Below are 19,305 nucleotides of genomic sequence, written 5' to 3'. Positions count from 1 at the left end.
ATGTAGTCACCTCATCTTACCTATACTTGACATGGACAACAGATTGCTGGGACAATCACAGTGCTCAACATAAATCTTTATTTTTTTTATTATTATTATTATTACTGTGTGTTGGTGGAGTACTCTCACTTTGTACACATCATTTCACACACTCCACCATGGAACCTGACTGAGCAAAACCATAATAAGCTCTGTGACACTCCAGCACTACATCTCCCGTCACCCCCCACGGCTGGAGCCGCACTACTTCCGGCGGCCGGTCGCCCTATTTAGAAACTTCCGCCGGAAGTACTCTCCCTTTCGTTCCAGCAGCGCGGCGCAAGATGGCAGTGCAGATCTCGAAGAAGAGGAAGGTGAGAGCGGACGGGGCCGGTGTCGGCGGGGAATACAGGTCCCGGGGTATGGACGGGGCTATGTGTGATGCTGGGGATGAAGGTGCGGGGGGTGAGGCGGGAAGACGGGGGAGGATGGCGGCGGATACAAGGCGGCCTGTGCTGACCGGCTGTCATGGCGGCTGGGAGGACTGAGCATCATCCGGGTACTGTGTGTACTCTGTGCCTGGAGTGTGGGGGAGGGGAGAGAGACTGTGTATTCAGAGCTCTGCTTCTATCAGTCTCTGTGCACCCAGGTCATGTCTGCTTCTATCGGTGTCTGTGCAACCAGGTCATGTCTGCTTCTATCGGTGTCTGTGCAACCAGGTCATGTCTGCTTCCATCAGTGTCTGTGCAACCAGGTCATGTCTGCTTCTATCAGTGTCTGTACACCCAGGTCATGACTGCTTCCATCAGTGTCTGTACACCTAGGCCATGACTGCTTCCATCAGTGTCTGTACACCCAGGTCATGACTGCTTCTATATCAGTGTCTGTGCACCCAGGCCATGACTGCTTCTATCAGTGTCTGTGCACCCAGGCCATGACTGCTTCCATCAGTGTCTGTACACCCAGGCCATGACTGCTTCCATCAGTGTCTGTACACCCAGGCCATGACTGCTTCCATCAGTGTCTGTACACCCAGGTCATGACTGCTTCCATCAGTGTCTGTACACCCAGGCCATGACTGCTTCTATCAGTGTCTGTACACCCAGGCCATGACTGCTTCCATCAGTGTCTGTACACCCAGGCCATGACTGCTTCCATCAGTGTCTGTACACCCAGGCCATGACTGCTTCCATCAGTGTCTGTACACCCAGGCCATGACTGCTTCCATCAGTGTCTGTACACCCAGGCCATGACTGCTTCCATCAGTGTCTGTGCACCCAGGCCATGACTGCTTCTATCAGTGTCTGTGCACCCAGGCCATGACTGCTTCCATCAGTGTCTGTACACCCAGGCCATGACTGCTTCCATCAGTGTCTGTACACCCAGGCCATGACTGCTTCCATCAGTGTCTGTACACCCAGGCCATGACTGCTTCCATCAGTGTCTGTACACCCAGGTCATGACTGCTTCTATATCAGTGTCTGTGCACCCAGGCCATGACTGCTTCCATCAGTGTCTGTGCACCCAGGCCATGACTGCTTCCATCAGTGTCTGTGCACCCAGGCCATGACTGCTTCCATCAGTGTCTGTGCACCCAGGCCATGACTGCTTCCATCAGTGTCTGTGCACCCAGGCCATGACTGCTTCCATCAGTGTCTGTGCACCCAGGCCATGACTGCTTCCATCAGTGTCTGTGCACCCAGGCCATGACTGCTTCCATCAGTGTCTGTGCACCCAGGCCATGACTGCTTCCATCAGTGTCTGTACACCCAGGCCATGACTGCTTCCATCAGTGTCTGTACACCCAGGCCATGACTGCTTCCATCAGTGTCTGTACACCCAGGCCATGACTGCTTCCATCAGTGTCTGTACACCCAGGTCATGACTGCTTCCATCAGTGTCTGTACACCCAGGCCATGACTGCTTCCATCAGTGTCTGTACACCCAGGTCATGACTGCTTCCATCAGTGTCTGTACACCCAGGCCATGACTGCTTCCATCAGTGTCTGTACACCCAGGCCATGACTGCTTCCATCAGTGTCTGTACACCCAGGCCATGACTGCTTCCATCAGTGTCTGTACACCCAGGCCATGACTGCTTCCATCAGTGTCTGTACACCCAGGCCATGACTGCTTCCATCAGTGTCTGTACACCCAGGCCATGACTGCTTCTATATCAGTGTCTGTGCACCCAGGCCATGACTGCTTCCATCAGTGTCTGTGTGACATGATCAGTATATGGTGTGCAGGATTTGTACACAGCTCTTCAATCTTACGGCCAACATAGATGTGTACAGTGTGTGTTGTGTGTATGGTGTGTGTACAGTGTGTGGTGTATGTATAGTGTGTGTGATGTGTAGATTCATGTACATGTTTGTGTTCTCATGTTTCCCTGAGGATGTGTCTGGCCTGTATTGGGGACAGAATGTGTGTGCCCGGTGTTAGATCTTTTCTTGGTTTGTAGATGTGTCTAATGACTGTATGTTGTATAGAGGTCCTGTGGCTGGTCGGTGTGTATAATGAATGTCTCCTGAGTGTGCAGCCTGTGTCTATATACCCATCTTCTGTATATTGGCACCGGGTATACAGGTTGCATGTACACAGAACGTTATAAATGATCTTCCGATGAATTAGGAACATGACATTGGAGCGTTTGTTACACACGGCTCTTCATGTTGTAGGGATCTGACAGTCCGGGGACACCAGGCTTTTCCCACTTATCAATCACACTGCGATTTTAGTTGCCTGTTTAAAGCGGTGTTCCACCCAAAAATGGAACTTCCGCTTTTCCGGTTCCTTACCCCCTCCGGTGTCACATTTGGCACCTTGCAGGTGGGAATTTGCTAGCACTTCTGGGCATGGATACCCGAGCCACCCGCGGGTATCTACGCCACTTCCGGTGCCTTCTCCACCCAACCCTGGGTTCAGGTGCTTTCCATGGGGGATAAAATCCTCTACACTGCATGTAAAGTCTGTTGGGGGCATTATAAGAGGCGGGTAATTGGCCAATTAAGGCCAGAGTGTCAGGTTTTCTTGGAAAGCCACATATCCCTAACCAATCTTTAATATACCTTTGCCCTTCTCCCACATCACTCTTTGGGGCCCTCAAATACCTGATGCTCCTGGGTGTGAGAAGACCATGTTACCTTATTCCCAGGATGCATTGCTCAGGCCAAAGTTGGCCAATCCTGATAAAGACAATTATTGGTACATTGTAAGGATCAGCCAGTAGTGTAGAAATGTATTAGCGTATAGTTAAACTTGTAACTTGTGTGTTTACAGTTTGTCGCCGATGGCATCTTCAAAGCTGAACTTAACGAGTTCCTGACCCGCGAGCTGGCTGAAGATGGCTACTCCGGTGTGGAGGTCCGAGTCACCCCAACCAGGACTGAGATCATCATTCTGGCTACCCGGTGAGCAGGATTAACCGAATGTCTGTATCTTCTACTTGAAGTGAAAACTTGTCATGCAGTGACTCTTCAGCAGTAAAATAAACCTACCGGCTCGCTGTCTTCAGACGAGAATGTATACGGAGTAAAAAGAAAAATCCTGTTTTGTTTTAGATTACTGAAGGTGGAGGGCGTACAGAGGTTAAGGCTCCCTTCACACACAGGGTCCAGTCAGGTCTACCTGTCAGATTTTCAGGCAGATTTGATTGGAACGGTCTATTCACCCTTATGGACCGGTGGGTGTAAACAGACTTCATGTAAACGGTGTTAATTTACATCCGCCTACCTCCAATCTGGTCCACTAAAAGAAGAATGGAAGGGATGCCGCCCCCCTCCATCCGTCTAGGTGTATTGGAGGGCAGTGGGGTGTAAACAGACAGCGGAGTTCGTTTACACCCATCTGCCCATAGAGCAGTGTGGGCTCTGCCTGTGTTCACTCTGTATACTGTGAGTATATAGACTCGTTATCCCCCCTCTCTCATAAGCGGACTGATCCTCTGCTAAGCAAAACGAAGTCTCCCCGTGTGAAAGGGATCTTGGTGATTCAGGTGAGTGATGGTCCGCTATAAAGCAGAAGTATAGCCAAAGCTTGTTTGGCTGTACTTCTCCTCTGGGTCAGAGGAGTACAATTAGCTTAGCACTCCTGTGACCCGTTTTCAGCAGAGAGCGGGATGATGTCCGCTCTCTGCTGACGCCACCGATGTCAGTTCAAGCACCGCGTCATCCCGACAGTCTGGATCCGTCAGGTACCTGGACTGACAATTTGTGGCTCTCTGCTCACGGAGCTCTGAAAACCGAGCAATCGCCGGTGGTTTGCTCGGTTCTCAGTGTAGAGGCGCCAGGGGACTGATGCAGCATCCGCCTAGGTAAGGAATCATTGGGAAAAAAAATATTTACTTCTCAATTTGGGAAGTGTTTTTTTAGGTTGATTGGACTTTCATTGAAGACACAGGTTTTGGCTGTATTTTATTTTTACCAACACAAGTTTCCCTTAATCCCTTGACGCCAGCCGCACACATATGCGGCCACTTGTTGGGTGGGCCTTAATGCTGAGTGGCCGCATATATCTGGCCCTGTGTAAACCACTTACTGTGCTAAGAGTAGGGTAGTCAGTGGGTACCAGAAAGTTCCCAATGCATACTAGCTATCGGGAGCTTTTCAATTATGTGAGAGCCAATCTTCCACCTCCTGGCTTTTCCAGCCCTGAAGGGGCCGGGAGGTAGTCGGGAAGGGCTAATACTGTGCTGTTCCATGCCCCCCATTTACACAATACCACGATTAAAAAATTTGCTCAGTTTGGAAATACAGTGTACACCTTTTAGCACCTGTCCATCTGCGGCACACAATAAGCTGTTATGTTTGCTTTAGTTACGATTTGCCTGTGTTAGAGGGGGCAGGATGCTGGATGATTTCTGTGATGATTCGATGACGAGTCCAACTTCACTGTTAGCACTGCCAGTGGTATGGATGGGTAGTGTTCTGCTGCCCGCCTTTACTCCTGGTATGTGTGATTGGTGAAGCGTGAAGACTGATTCGAGGCATTTGTCTGAGAAACATCCACATTTCCTTTTTTCAGTAGCTCGGGTCCCTGTACACAAGCTTTTCTTCTCCTTTAAAAAAAAGGATTTGCATACTTAATGTTTAAAGAAAAAAAAAAGTTTAACTTGGGTAATTTTTAGGGTTATTTACGGGTATGTATAAAGGGGAAATCGTTTGTTCAATCAATATTTTAAGGGTTTGTTCACACAGGGTGGCAATGGGTGTTTTTCCGCACTGGAGATAGCAGGGCACAAAGAAAAAATTTTTTTTTTCAATTATTTTCTGTGGAACACATTCTATTCGCTCTGCAGTGCAGTGAGCTGCAGTAAAATAGACATGCTGCATTTTTTTTCGTAGTTCAAAGGCAGGCACCGCATGTCGCCACACAGCAGCACAACCCTTAATGACAATTGGTGTCGATTTTAAGCACTTCGAATAAAATTAAATCTTAAATGAACCATGTGATTCTTTAAAATGCTTATCGCACCACTCACTGCAGTCCACAAATTACAGCTGCCCACATGCTAAATTTGTCATTAAAATGAGAGGAAAATTTTGTGCGGTGCCACCTATTAAAGATTACTTAAGACCCCTTTCAGACTGGAGGCGTTTTAGCGCTAAAATAGCGCCTGGAAAACGTCTCTCAATGCTCCCCACTGTGAAAGCCCAAGTGCTTTCACCCTGGGGCGCTGGCAGGAAGTTAAAAAAAAGTCCTGCAAGCGTCTTTGGAGTGGTGGAGCAGCGGTGTGTACACACCGCTCCTCCTACGCCCTGTCCATTGAAATGAATGGGCACCGTTGCCAAAGCGCTTCAGCAGCGGCGGTACGCGGGCTCTATTGACTCTCGGCTGCTAGCAGGGGTTAAAAGCGCACCTTTAAAACGACGGTAAAGCGGCAGGTGGCTCAGTGTGAAAGGGCCATAACCCAATTTAGCTGCAGCATATAATCAGCCCTGTTTAAACCACTTGCCGTGCTAAGAGCACGCTAGCCAGCAGTTACCGTAAAGTTCCCAATGAATACTAGCTATCGAGAGCTTTTCGATTATGTGACAGCCAATCGTCCGCCTCCTGGCTTTTCCAGGGACAGTCCTTGGGAAGGGGTTAATATACTCTGCTATTCCATGCTGCAGAGAATGCCCCCATCTACAAAATACCACTATTAAAAATTTGCTCAGTTAGGAAATGCAGTGTACACCTTTAGCCGCCTGTTCATCTGCAGCACACAATAAGCTGTTATGGTTGCTTTAGTTACTATTTGCCTGTGTTAGAGAGACAGGCATTGTGGTTTTCCTAAATTTTGCAACCTAGTATAATCCTAGCCCATGCTGCTTTTTGTAAGCTGTTACACTAATCCTTTGTCTACTTGCAGAACCCAGAATGTCCTTGGTGAGAAGGGGCGCCGTATCCGTGAGCTGACTGCTGTAGTCCAGAAGAGGTTTGGTTTTCCTGAGGGCAGTGTGGAGGTGAGTTTGTTGAATTGATCTGGTAGTGTTTAGTATCACTTTGGATGATTTCTGTGATGATTCGATGACGAGTCCAACTTCACTCTTGGCACTGCCAGTGGTATGGATGGGTAGTGTTCTGCTGCCCGCCTTTACTCCTGGCATGTGTGACTGGTGATGCGTGAAGACCGATTCGAGGCATTTGTCTGAGAAACATCCACATTTCCTTTTTTCAGTGACTTGGGTCCCTGTACACAATTTGTTTTCTTTTATGGAATGAAAATGGATTAAATATTTGCGTACCTAATGCTAAAAAGGGGTTTAATTTTGGGGGTTATTTACAGGTTTGTATAAAGGTAAAATGATTCAAGCAACAGTTTTAAGGGTTTATGCAGTGTGGTGACCAGTGGTTTTCCGCACTGCATAAACACCAGTCACCACTAGGGCACAAAGAAACTATTTTTCGATAGAACAAGATCCATTCACTGTGCGGTGCAATGAGCTGCAGTAAAAATGCAGACATGCTGCATTTTATTGTAGCGCAAATGTAGGCATCGCATGCCGCCACACATCAGCGTGACGTTTAGTGTTGATTTAAGCACTTGAAATGAAATTAAAAGGGAGTTGGTGTGATGCGCTAAAACGCTCATCACACCACTCCCTGCCAAACCTCCATAACTTGCAGCTGCCCACCTGCTAAATCTGTTTAATTGTGAACGGCCCCTTACTATTTGTTTTTTTTTCTTCAGCTTTGCTTATCATTTTGCCTTTCCTTCTTTCTCCTTTCCCCCTTGAAGTGGTTGTAAACCCACTTTGGAAAAAAGAACCTAAAACTAACACTGGCAAGACAAAGGCATAATGAGCTAGTATGCTATGCGTACTAGTTCATTATGCAATACTCATATGTAATACTCACCTGAGATCGAAGCCCTCGCTGCGGTGCCTGTACACAGCACTAGCTGGCGACATCACTCCCGGGGGTTACTTCTGGGTATCGTGGCCCCGGCCAATCACAGCGCTGGAGCCGTGTTACCTAGAAGTAACCCCTGGGAGTGATGTTGCCAGTAACGGCTAACTCACTGAAGCAAACGGCATGTACTCAGGCTCAGTCCCCCATTGAGTGTAGGGGGGGACACAGCAAACCAGAATTTGAGGGGAGTAAGTTGTTAAAAGTTCAGAGAGATAATGGGGTGCCAAGCCATGAAGAGCCTTTTAGGCAAGAGAATCTTGGCCTATGCGAAACCTGACGGGAAGCCAGTGCTGCAAGGACTACAGGATATGGGTAATGTGATCACTTGTACCAGACCTAGTCAGTATTCTGGCTGCAGATTTTTGAACATATTGAAGTCGATGTATAATGGATTTAGGTACACCAGCGAGTAGGGCATTGCAGTAGTTAAGTTGGGAACACACAAATGTATGGATAAGCTTTTCAGCTATGGTGGATGATCGCATAGGATGCAGCCAAGCAATGTTTTTTTTCAAGTGGAGATGTTCTGACAACATTTTGTACATGTGAATCAAAGGTTAAACTAGCATCAAATATCACCCCTAGATTTTTCAGTTTAGACTGAAGCTCCTGTACAGTGCCATCTATAGATAAGCTATTAGGACTGGCCTTACGTAATTGATGGGTGGGGGGTTCCAACAAGCATGACTTACATTTTTGTCAGTTTAATTGAAGGAAATTTTGTTCAAGGATATTATGGAAATTATGAAGAATAGAATGTTTACGATTTCTCCTTTCTTCCTTTAGTTGTATGCAGAGAAAGTTGCCACAAGGGGTCTGTGTGCCATCGCTCAGGCTGAATCCCTGCGTTACAAGCTCCTGGGAGGACTGGCTGTGAGGAGGTGAGATGAAATTTAATGTACACATATTGGTGGATTGAGAATATTAGACTAATCTGGAGTGTTGCCCAGGCTTGTCTTTGAAAGCAGATACCTTCTGTGAGGTGCGATAGTAGGATGGTGGTTGTTGGTGGTTTTTAGGTATTGAGCATTTTCTAAAGCGGGGATCCCCAACCCCCAGCACTTGTTTCGGTCGGCAAGTAATTGAGGCCTCATGCACACTTCGCGTTTTTTTTCAGCTGCTCCGAGGGGTGTCTGGCTTTTTTTCCCCCTTTTGTAATCGGCCTTTAACCCTTTTGCCGCCAGGTCCGTACGTTGTACGGACCTAACTGTGGGGGGGTAGTGCAATCCCTGCAGCTCAATCTCCGAAATGTACCCCATCAGGAGGGATGTTTAGGAGCATTCTAATTGGTGCCAACCAATCGGAACCCACGTAGCCCGTCTTCAGCGGGGAAGAAGACCCGCGAATGACAGAATTTCTAAGGCCCAAACCGGTGAGCTATAGCGGGGCTCAGAATGGGGATCGCCATGCTCCAAGTCAGCGGGATGGGGGGTGTTGAGCAGGGGGTCCTGTGTAAGTTCACCTTACAGGTTTTTCTGTTAAGGTGAACTTATGATTTAAAGTGTTTGTAAACCCCCTAAAAAAAATACTCGCTACTGGAGTTACTTCCGGGTATTGCGTGCTCCGGCGCTGTGATTGGCCGGAGCCGCAATGATGGCACACTAGCTGAAGCAACGGCATGAATGAGCCATTGCTTCAGTGCGCATGTGTCGATGATGTCGGCACATGCTGATACAGGGGATATCTCCTAAACCGTTCAGGTTTAGGAGATATCCGAGGTAGCTACAGTTAAAGGGGTTGTAAAGGTAAGATTTTTTTTTTTTTTAAAATAACAAACATGTTATACTTACCTTCACTGTGCAGCTCGTTCTGCACAGAGTGGCCCCCGAACCTGGTCTTCTGGGGTCCCTCGGCGGCTGTTTCAGCTCCTCCCCGCAAGCATTCACCACCTTAATGCGAGCTCCCTCGCATGGTGGTGAGTGCTTGCGGGCGCGCTCCCGTGATACAGCCGGCGGCTATAGCCGCTCGCTGTATCACTTGGCCCCGCCCCCCGGCGCGCCGCGTCATCGGATGTGATTGACAGCAGCGCGAGCCAATGGCTGCACTGCTTTCAATCCATCCACTGCAGCCAATCAGCGACCAGGCTGAGCTGCAATGAAGACGAGAACGAGCAGCGAAGATTCGAGGCGTCAGGTAAGTAAAACAGGGGGGGGCTGGGGGCGGCGGTACTGTCAAAAGTTTCTTCACCTTAATGCATATAATGCATTAAGGTGAAAAAAATGTTACCTTTACAACCCCTTTAATCCTTAAGCTTTCCTGTAGTAAAAAGTACATTGTAAGGGTTTACAGCCACTTAAAAGTGATTGTAAAGGCATATATTTTTTTTTTTTTTTTTTTTTTTTTTTTAGCATGTTATATTTACCTTCTGTGTAGTGGTTTTGCACAGAGCAGCCCTAAACCCCTTGTCGGGTCCCCCCCTAGCGCTCCTGGCCTCTCTCGCTATGGGGCACCTGAGCAGGCTCACTCCTGTCCATTCACACAGCTGTGACTTGGCCACGCTCCTCTCCTCATTGGCTCACTGCCTGTAATTGATGGAAGCGGGATCCAATGACTCATCGAGGCTCTCATGCACCTCTCTCGGTCAAGAGGGGGCTCGGGTATGGGGGGGCGGGGGGGGGGGGATTCTGCTTGCTGTGCATGAAGGTAAATAAACCTTAAGCCTTTACAACCATTTTAAAAAATGTACAATTAGGAGTTGGTCTGGTCCTCCTAACTTGCATAAAAAGTTACATCTGAGTGAAAATCGGCATGGATATGGTCTTGGTGTTTGCAGATTCAGTGCTGGGATAAGGTACTCTCAGGTGGTGCTCCTATTGCTTGCCCTACATCCACCCTTTTCCCTTCTGGCTCACTGTTGACTGTGGATTTGATTGGTCCTGAAATGGAAATTCTGCTGGGATCAGGTTCTATTAAGGGGCACATACTTGCTGTGCTCCCATGAATGACTGCTCCGCATTCTTACTAATTGCCATCCTCACTGAAGCTGTTTCTGGCTTTCTTCAGCCTTAGGGCAGCCAGTAATGGAGTTCCAGTGTTTACCATGAAGCCAAAACCCACTGTCCGAGTGGCTCCAGACTCTGAGGTTCTTGATCAGCAGCTTGCGCAGCCTTCAGTGCGCCACTGAGCATATGAGCCAGCTTCTCCCGTCCTCTCCTCCACTCCAGTGAGCGCTGGAGGAGTAAGGCACAGAGTGGTGACAGTTGTCGCTCAGAGCGGACCTGAGAACTGAGTGATCAGCGCTCATGTGATTGCTCAGTTCTTGGCTTGGAGGCAATAGGGGACAGCTTGGTAGGTAAGTGTATTTTCAATTCCTGCACTTCTCCTTTTAACCACTTTCAGCCCAAGGACGTCATATGACGTTGTTGACTTCGAGTGGGGATATCTGAATGATGCCTGCAGCTGCAGACATCATTCAGATATCACCTTTTTCGGCCGGTGTTTCTCTGCACCATAACAATCATATCGGCAGTTCAGCCGCTTGATCGTTCTTACAGGTGGCAGTATAGGAAATCCCTGCCCAACCCCCCTGCCGCCACCCTCCAGTGTTTCTACCGGCTTGCCCGTGCGATTGGCGAGCCAGAGAACGAATTGGCTGTCGGAAATGGAACATAGAGATTTCTGGTGACCAGATCTCTGACCCTCTGTGGCCTGGGCGCAACGTTATTACGTCACGTCCGGACCGGCAGAAGTAAACAATGCTGTCTATAACCTTGTTTTAGACCCAGTGATATGCTTTTCTATGCAATGCAGGCAGATCCTGGCTGTGTGGTTAGGGGTGCTGTATAATAGCTTTCTGGAAACAGGAGGCCATCCTAGGTTATGCCTTCAAGTGGTGCTTGGCCTTGATTTGAAAACCTAAATCCTGTAAACCAAACTGAAAGCCTAGTGACAGTCAGGCCAAGGAAAGGGCTAGATGATGCCGATGTCCCCCAAACAATGTGAGGTGGGCTCTCAATTGCTACAGCTTCTAATGCACACTGAGTACGTTGAAATTGGCGTAAGTAATTTCAGTACAGAATAGAATCCAGTACAAACGTAGATTGCAAATACTTAAAGCAGGGGTCCACCTATCTATCGTTTTTTTTTGTTTTTTTTTTTTTGTTTTTTTTTTTTTTGAGTTCATTCACAAACTTTCCTTCTCAGCATTACATACTCACATATTGTGTGTAATATGTCCGCCTGTGTCAGATTTCGTCGGAAAGAATAACTTATATTCACTGCAGGCGGTTTCCATCTTCATTGTGGGCATTTGAAGCCCACAAGCATTTATTTCCTGGATGCGGTGAATGCTGTGCTCCCAGCATTCACCGCTCGTTCCCGCACATGCTCAGTGGCATCCTGGGAAGCCTGAGACTAGCTCCCAGGAGTCTGGGAGAGGCTAGAAACACGCCTACTCCCACGGGAGGAGAACCAGGAAGTGCAAAGAAGAATAGAAAAATAAAAGGTAATTACGGTGATTTAAATTTTTTTAAACGGCATGTCAGCATCTAGGCAAGGAAGAGAATACATACAGATCTTGTTCAAAATTTGGGTGGAACCCCGCTTTAAGGAATTGGGCAGCCCTTTGTAACGATGCATTAAGGGCCAAAAGTGCTTCTAGCCACCAGAGTTTGATTTTCCAGAAAATGCTGGAATTGGCTTTTGTCGTAACCATTCTATATAAGTAAATTTTTTTGACATTCTATAGCAAGATGAAATGCTGGCGATTTCTTGCTATTCCTGTCCTTCAGTGATGATACGATGACGAGTCAGACTGGACAATTCTGCTGGTTTCTCCTATACAAAGCCACGTTCTGTGTCTCTGTATGTGGGGTCTCCGCCAGATTAGTGTCCATACTCCTGATTGATTTAGAGGCATTTGTCTGAGAAGGACACCAGGAAAATGAGATGAAAGCCAGTGACTTGTACGAATGCATGTTTAGTTTCTAATATTATTTACCTCTAGGTGTGCTGGGTATCGAGGTGAAGATAATGCTTCCTTGGGACCCCAGTGGCAAAATTGGCCCCAAGAAGCCCCTGCCTGACCACGTCAGCATTGTGGAGCTCTATGACCCTCGACGGCCCGGGCGCAAAGTTATGTCACGTCTGGGCCGTGGGAGTAAATGGTGCCGGGGACGTGGCTGGAAAGGCCGAGACATTTTATTTTTTATCTCGCTCTTTCCAGCATAGAGGAAAGATGTGGGGTTTTGTAGACCCCACATCTCTCCATAAAGAGGACCTGTCACACACTATTCCTATAAAAAGGGATGTTTACATTCCTTGTCACAAGAATAAAAGTGATCAAAAAATTTTTTTTAAAGAGAAAATAAATAAGTTAAAAAAAAATAATTAAAGCCCCCGTCCACAGAAGCAAACGCGTACGTAAGTCGCACCCACATATGTAAACAGCGATTCAAATTAGGGCCGAAACAACTAATCGATTATGAAAATATCAACTATTTTCATTGATTTATTTGGCCAGCCGATTAGTTGGCCTTCATACAGAATGCATTGTGTTTACATATCAGGAAATGCAGTGCAGCACACCTACAGCTCAGTGTATTACTTTCACAGTATAAATGAAAACCCTTATAGTAGCGATTATCTCCAGATAAAAGGGCTAATTTTAGTTTTTTTAACCCCGTATGACAGGTGATACAAAAAACAAGCATGCTGCTGCTACTAAATATCTTAAGCCTGGTTCACACCTATGTGTTTTTGGTGCTTTTTGCAGAAACGCACTACAGTTCATATGCCTATGGGACCATATTATCCAATTATTCAAAACAATCAGCCAACTAATCGATTATGAAAATAATTGTTAGTTGCAGACCTAGTTCAAATCACACATGTATCGCTGTGAACGTTGGAGCGAGAGCAATAATTCTCGCACAAGACCGCTAACTCTAAACATGTAACCACAAATTCAAGTTGCCTATGGAGATTTTTAAGTAGCAAAGTTTGGCGCCATTCCACGCGTGTGCACAACTTTAAAGTGTGACATGTTTGGTATCTACTTGTCGTAACATCTTTCACATTATACAAAAAGATTGGGATAACTACTTTTTTTTTTTTTTTTTTTGTTTTTTCATCGTTCCCCCCCCCCCCCCCCCCCCACAAAAAAAATTTGAAAAATTGCTGTGCAAACACTGATGTAAAAAGTTGCAACGACCGCAATTTTATTCCCAAGAGTGCACAAAAACATGTTTGGGGGTTCTGAGTCATTTTCTAGCAAAAAATACTAATTTAAACTGGTAAACAAAGTTCCAGAAAAGGCCCGGTATGGAAGTGGTTAAGCATTTCCTTTACATAAAATATACATTTATAGTAAAGTGTAGATTTCGAGTATTTAAATGATACTAAATATAAAAACTGTCCTTGTAAAAAATCTGCAGTGTAGTATTACACTAAAAGTTTTTCGTCTGAACTTTGATTTTTCTTCCTCTATTAGAGCCTGCTATGGTGTCCTGCGTTTCATCATGGAGAGTGGGGCCAAGGGCTGTGAAGTTGTCGTGTCCGGCAAGCTGAGAGGTCAGAGAGCCAAGTCCATGAAGTTCGTGGATGGCCTGATGATCCACAGTGGAGACCCAGTTAACTACTACGTGGACACAGCTGTACGTCACGTCCTCCTCAGACAAGGTGAGAAGAAGCCTCTTACACCTCATCCTCCAGATTAGTTTCTGTTAGTGGACTAAACTGCGACTCAGAAATGTAATTGCTGTAATGAGGTGCTTAAAGGTGCCACGGTTTTGAGGGGTCAGTTTGTGCAGAGAGAGTATCCCTGTGATCAGTACCTGCATGGGGCAGAATGTGCTTCCTCATCCAGAGAAAGGCGTTTCCTGATTCAACAATCCCCTTTTCATATTTTACTCAACTAGATTGGTTGCAAGGAAAGAATCACATTTTTTAATCTTGGTCACTCCCAACTGCAGCTTGCTGGCCTTTTAAGTGGATGGAAATGCCGGAAGGTTGGAATTCCGATCGTGTGATTGCTGTGATTAGCTGTCAGTGGTCAAACTCCTGATTTCCTTTAAGTATGCATCGGGAGCTTTCCGCATCAGTTTATTTACTCAGCACAGTAAAATGTTTACATATAGACGCACATATGCAGCCGCTCGTCGTTAAAGTCTCCTAACCTACGCTACGCCATGTAAAATAAAGAGAAAAAACTTGCATGTAGGCGTTTTTATGTTATCCCAACCTCTGCCATGTAGATCTCCCCAATCTTTGTCGGCATATCACTGGTGCATGCTCGTTTTGTCCCCAATGGGCAGCATGCTCAGTGTACCATCAGCCTCTTCATAACTGGTGCCGTGCCTGTGTCATCAGTACTTGCATAGCAATCCTGCGAGCGTTTGGGCCCATTACTATTATTTCTCGGACACACAAGAAAAGGCAGAAGTATACAGCTACGTGGAATAGGTGTAGACACAGCAAATATGGTGCCAGCTTTGGCTGGAACACGGGAACAAGTAGTAAAGCGGAAAAAGAATCCCAGTAAAACATGCTATGAGGATAACTAGCATTGAGCCTTGGTGGCCTGACGATTTGTTTGCCAGGGTTTACTGCTGCTTTAAAGCCCTCCTGCCGAGAGGTCGCATATATGCGGACAGAGGTTAAAGCTGAAGTTTAATTTCCTTATGTTTGTCTTCCCAGTTTCATCCCTCTCCTCCACATAATCGTACTAAGGACTTATTTGTCTATAACCTTGTTTTAGACCCAATATTATGCTTTTCTATGCGATGCAGACAGATCCTGGCGATGTGGAAGGGGTGCTGTACATGGCTTTCTGGAAACAGGAGTCCATCCCAGGTTATGCCCCCAAGTGGTGCTTAGCCTCCTTGATTGCAAATGATGAAATCCTGTAAACAAAAGGGGGAAGGCCAGTGACAGGCTAAGGAAAGGGCTAGATGATGCTGATGTCCCCCAGACAGAACGCAAGGTGGGCTCTCTGAATTGCTGCAGCTTTGAATGCACACTGTGGTGAAATTGGAGTAAGATATTTTAGTACAGGAGAGAATTCCTTACTAATGTGCAACACTAAAGTTCAGCTTTAAGTGAATGTGCAAGAATGGAATTGAACACCATGACTTGTTTTATATTGCAAATATTTGGGAGATCGGAGAGCCCTTTGGAACTATGCATTAAGCTCCAAAAGTGCTTCTAGTCACCAAAGATTCATTGTCCAGAAGATGCTGGAATTGGCTTTTGTGACAACCATTTAATTAAGTAAAGGTTTTTGCTTTTGTGGGGGTTGATGTCCTAGAATAGTGATGGAGAACCTTGGCACCCCAGATGTTTTGGAACTACATTTCCCATGATGCTCAACTACACTGCAGAGCATCATGGGAAATGTAGTTCCAAAACATCTGGGGTGCCAAGGTTCGCCATCATTGTCCTAGAACAAGACAAATGGCGAGGTTTCTTGCAATTCCTGTCCTTCAGTGATGATTCGATGACGAGTCAGACTTGGACGTTTCTGGTGGAGGTTTCTCCTATACAAAGCCACGTTCTGTGTCTCTGTATGTGGGGTCTCCACTGGATTGGTGTCCATACTCCTGATTGATTTAGAGGCATTTGTCTGAGAAGGACACCAGAAAAATGGAAAGCCCAGGGACTTGTACAAATGCATGTTTCAGTTCTAATAGAATCATTCACCTCCTAGGTGTGCTGGGTATCAAGGTGAAGATTATGCTTCCTTGGGACCCCAGTGGCAAGATTGGCCCCAAGAAGCCCCTGCCTGACCACGTCAGCATTGTGGAGCCTAAAGATGAGATCCTGCCAACTACTCCCATCTCTGAGCAGAAAGGAACAAAGCCTGATGCGGCTCAGCCTCCCGTCATGCCACCAGCTGTACCCACTGCATAATGGGTAAGTACTGAAGCCAACACAACTTTCCTGAGGTACAAATGAGCCTTCTGTGATGATTCGATGACGAGTCTGAATGGGTAAACCTTTTCCAGTGGGCTGCTGCTTACATCACGTTCTGTGTTGTGGCTGCTGGTTCATTGAGTCAAGACTGCCCGTTGCTTGATGTCCTTGAGGCATTTGTCTGAGAAGGCGTTCTTTTTAATTGTTGCATTTCTTTAAAGTGTTCATCTTTCCACAAAAATGAAGTGTATTAACACTGTATTAAACCCCCCCCGAAATCCCCTCTGGGGATGCTGCAATGTCAGTGCTAGGGCTGGGAAAATCGATTTAAATCTTGAATCGAGTTGAGAGGTCAAATCGATTCAAAATTTAAGCAAATCGATTTTTTTTAGATTTTTTTTTTTTTTCACCGTGCCGGTCCCAAGACGCTGCGGGCATGAGTTTTTAGGCGAGGCCGCGGCTTCGGCCTAGTCTGTGGCTACGGCCAGACGCCGCGGACTAGGCTGAAGCCGTGGCCTCGCCTAAAAACTCATGCCCGCAGCGCCTCCGGACCGGCGCGAACACCACGCCGGGCCTGAATAGCTGCGGGCAAGGAGTTTTTAGATGAGGCCGCGGCTTCGGCCTAGTCCGTGAGGCCGGGCGCCGCGGACTAGACCGAAGCCGCGGCCTCGCCTAAAAGCTCATGCCCGCAGCGCCTCGGGACCGGCGCGGTTTCCAAAAAAAAAAATTGATTCGAATCATGAATCGAGATTTTTTTTTTTAAGAGAATCGAAGATTTTTTTTTTTTTTTTTTTTTTAAGAAAATCTCCCAGCCCTAATCAGTGCCCACACACTGGGTCCAGCAGCCTGAGAATTTGAAATCTCGCCATTCTGTACAGTGCTTCTGGGATGGACCGTTTTGGCTGCACAGTGAATCCTTTTTGATCCGTCCTGAGAAATGCTAAACGGAAGAGTGAGAATTTCAAAGCACTGGTCCGGCTGCATGGGTACTTGACAGCTCAGCATCCCTGGAGATAAGTGGTATGGTGGGGGGGGGGGGGGGGGGAATACAGTCTTCACTTTTTTTTTTTTTTTGAAAAGGTGAACTAACACTTTAAGCAACTCCTGGGGAGTTGATTAGAATGAACAATTGTAATGACATTTAGTGTGTAATACTTGGAACAATCCCATAATGCAAGTCTTGATGGATTTTTATTTTTTTTCTCCAGGATGTTGAAGGCCAGGACGTGATGCTTTTGGATACCAGCTCAAACTCTTTAAAATAAAAAAACACCATAAAAATCTATCTGTTATCTTTATTTAACATGTATAATGTGAATTGAAAATGTCACTTGAGACCAGCTTGTAAAAGCTAGAGCAAAAATTGGATTTATTGCACTGGTAACCATTTAGTTTCATTTGAAATATGAAACCTGATTGGATGTAGAGTGCAGCTCCAATTTTTGCTTTTTAAATCATTCCCTTTGTCCTCACACTCGTTAAAGTCATAAGAGGAATTTTTTGTCCTGAATTCCAAAGTGCATGTAAAACAGCCTGTTCAGTTTCAAATTGAAATGAAAGACAACCCTTTGTGTATAGTTATAAAAAACTATAAATACTTCACTTTAAAAAAAAAAAAAATACCCTCTATTCTCAGCTGCCTACGATCTGAGGTAGAAGCAGAAGCACACTGACCTTCCACATGAAAGGCTGTGCATGGGGGGGGAGGGGGAAGTCTGATTATTGGAGGAGAGCAGGCTGAGTTCCCAGCATAGCTAGAGAGCTGAGCATGGTGTGCTCCCCTGCTTAGTGTGGTCCGTTTTTAATAGGGAAGCAGAGGGACTGGCAGGATCACCAGGGTTTTCACATAAAGAAAGCAAACCAAAGAGGACAGGCTACTTTCTCATACAAGTACATGGTACAGCAGGCACATATCAGGAATATGAAATGTTGGGGTAACATTCTTTAAAGCAGAACTAAACTAGTACTGTTGCATACTGTGATCAGGCAGGCTTTTTATTGCAGAAGAGACATGCAACATCTCTTCTGCAATAAAATAAAGCTACCTGCCTGATCTCAGCAATCCAAGTGATATAAACTGCGTGTGCAGCTTGGCTTGCAGCAGTCGGCCCAATCCTATGTGCTGGAATGGCTAGCTCCTGTGTGGGAATGAAGTCCAGTGCTGGCCAATGAAGATGGACAAAGAACGGAATGCTGGAGATGTTCTTATGCAAAGTGAGAACTAATCCTTTTAGTTCCACTTTTAAGCACATCTAAGCCCAAGAGCAAGCTTATATGTAATATATTGCAGCTTACCAGTTGTGGAGGCTGCATTAGCGTTCCTATTTAAGACTTTTTCACTTGGGGATCTTCAATTTAAAATTTATTGAACTAGGATGACAATGCTTGCTTATGCTGTATCTGTGGAGGTGACAGTATTGTCGCATGGAACAAGGGTGTGTTGGAACTACAAAACTCTTCATCTCCATTAACCTTACGGGTGAGGTGTTCTGTAGTCCCTAGAGAACTATGAGCAGTGCTAACTGATGATTCCCTTGTAAACTCTGACTGTCTCACAAGCTTTAACAGACTTAAAAGAACGCTTTTTTTTTTTTTTTTTTGCATTGATTGAGCAAAACAAAGAATGTCATTGTCTTGCCTATATGCCTTGAAAGACCTTTTGGATGCTCCATTTCAGTTGCTAGACTCAACATATTCTGAAATAAGCCATGCAGATCAGTGGTCTCAACAATAAGCCGGGACACTAATGTTCCCTGCTAGCTTGATGTCTGCAAAATCTTTACCTGTAGGTTAAAATATTACAAAAATCAGAAACTGATTTAAAACGGCACAGTAAGATTTATACTCAGATTTCCAGGGGGCAATGTGTAAAAGTGGAACTGAAGTTGCAGCTCGGCTTACAACAGCTGGCTGGTCTGGGTGCTGGAATGACAGGGGCATGAGTGACTTCATCCTGTGCCAGCAAAAGAGGTCACACAGAAGGTGCTGCTGAGGAACTGTTGGAAAGATGAGTATTAACCCCTTTAGTTCTAGTTTAGTTTTGCTGTTGCCCCCACATCACCACTTGTAATGACATTG

The 19,305-nt window shown here is 46.1% G+C and overlaps 1 protein-coding gene and 3 non-coding genes across 4 annotated transcripts; all 4 read left to right on the top strand.

Moving 5' to 3' along the window:
- Positions 1-221: 221 nt before the first annotated feature.
- RPS3 (ribosomal protein S3) lies at positions 222-17,510 on the top strand. Its single transcript, XM_073612904.1, has 7 exons — positions 222-353; positions 3,262-3,392; positions 6,335-6,428; positions 8,164-8,258; positions 13,808-13,995; positions 16,022-16,227; positions 17,436-17,510. The coding sequence occupies exons 1-6, from the start codon at positions 324-326 to the stop codon at positions 16,222-16,224; spliced, it is 741 nt and encodes a 246-aa protein (XP_073469005.1). The 5' UTR covers positions 222-323; the 3' UTR covers positions 16,225-16,227; positions 17,436-17,510.
- LOC141130721 (small nucleolar RNA SNORD15) lies at positions 12,102-12,248 on the top strand. Its single transcript, XR_012242483.1, has one exon. It is a non-coding gene; the product is annotated as a small nucleolar RNA SNORD15 (small nucleolar RNA).
- LOC141130722 (small nucleolar RNA SNORD15) lies at positions 15,796-15,946 on the top strand. Its single transcript, XR_012242484.1, has one exon. It is a non-coding gene; the product is annotated as a small nucleolar RNA SNORD15 (small nucleolar RNA).
- On the top strand, positions 16,272-16,417 carry LOC141130720 (small nucleolar RNA SNORD15). The gene has a single exon (XR_012242482.1). It is a non-coding gene; the product is annotated as a small nucleolar RNA SNORD15 (small nucleolar RNA).
- Positions 17,511-19,305: the final 1,795 nt, after the last annotated feature.

The sequence above is a fragment of the Aquarana catesbeiana genome, linkage group LG02 (assembly GCF_042186555.1).
Source record: "Aquarana catesbeiana isolate 2022-GZ linkage group LG02, ASM4218655v1, whole genome shotgun sequence".
Taxonomy (NCBI): Eukaryota; Metazoa; Chordata; class Amphibia; order Anura; family Ranidae; genus Aquarana; species Aquarana catesbeiana.
This window is presented reverse-complemented; position numbering and strand designations above follow the sequence as displayed.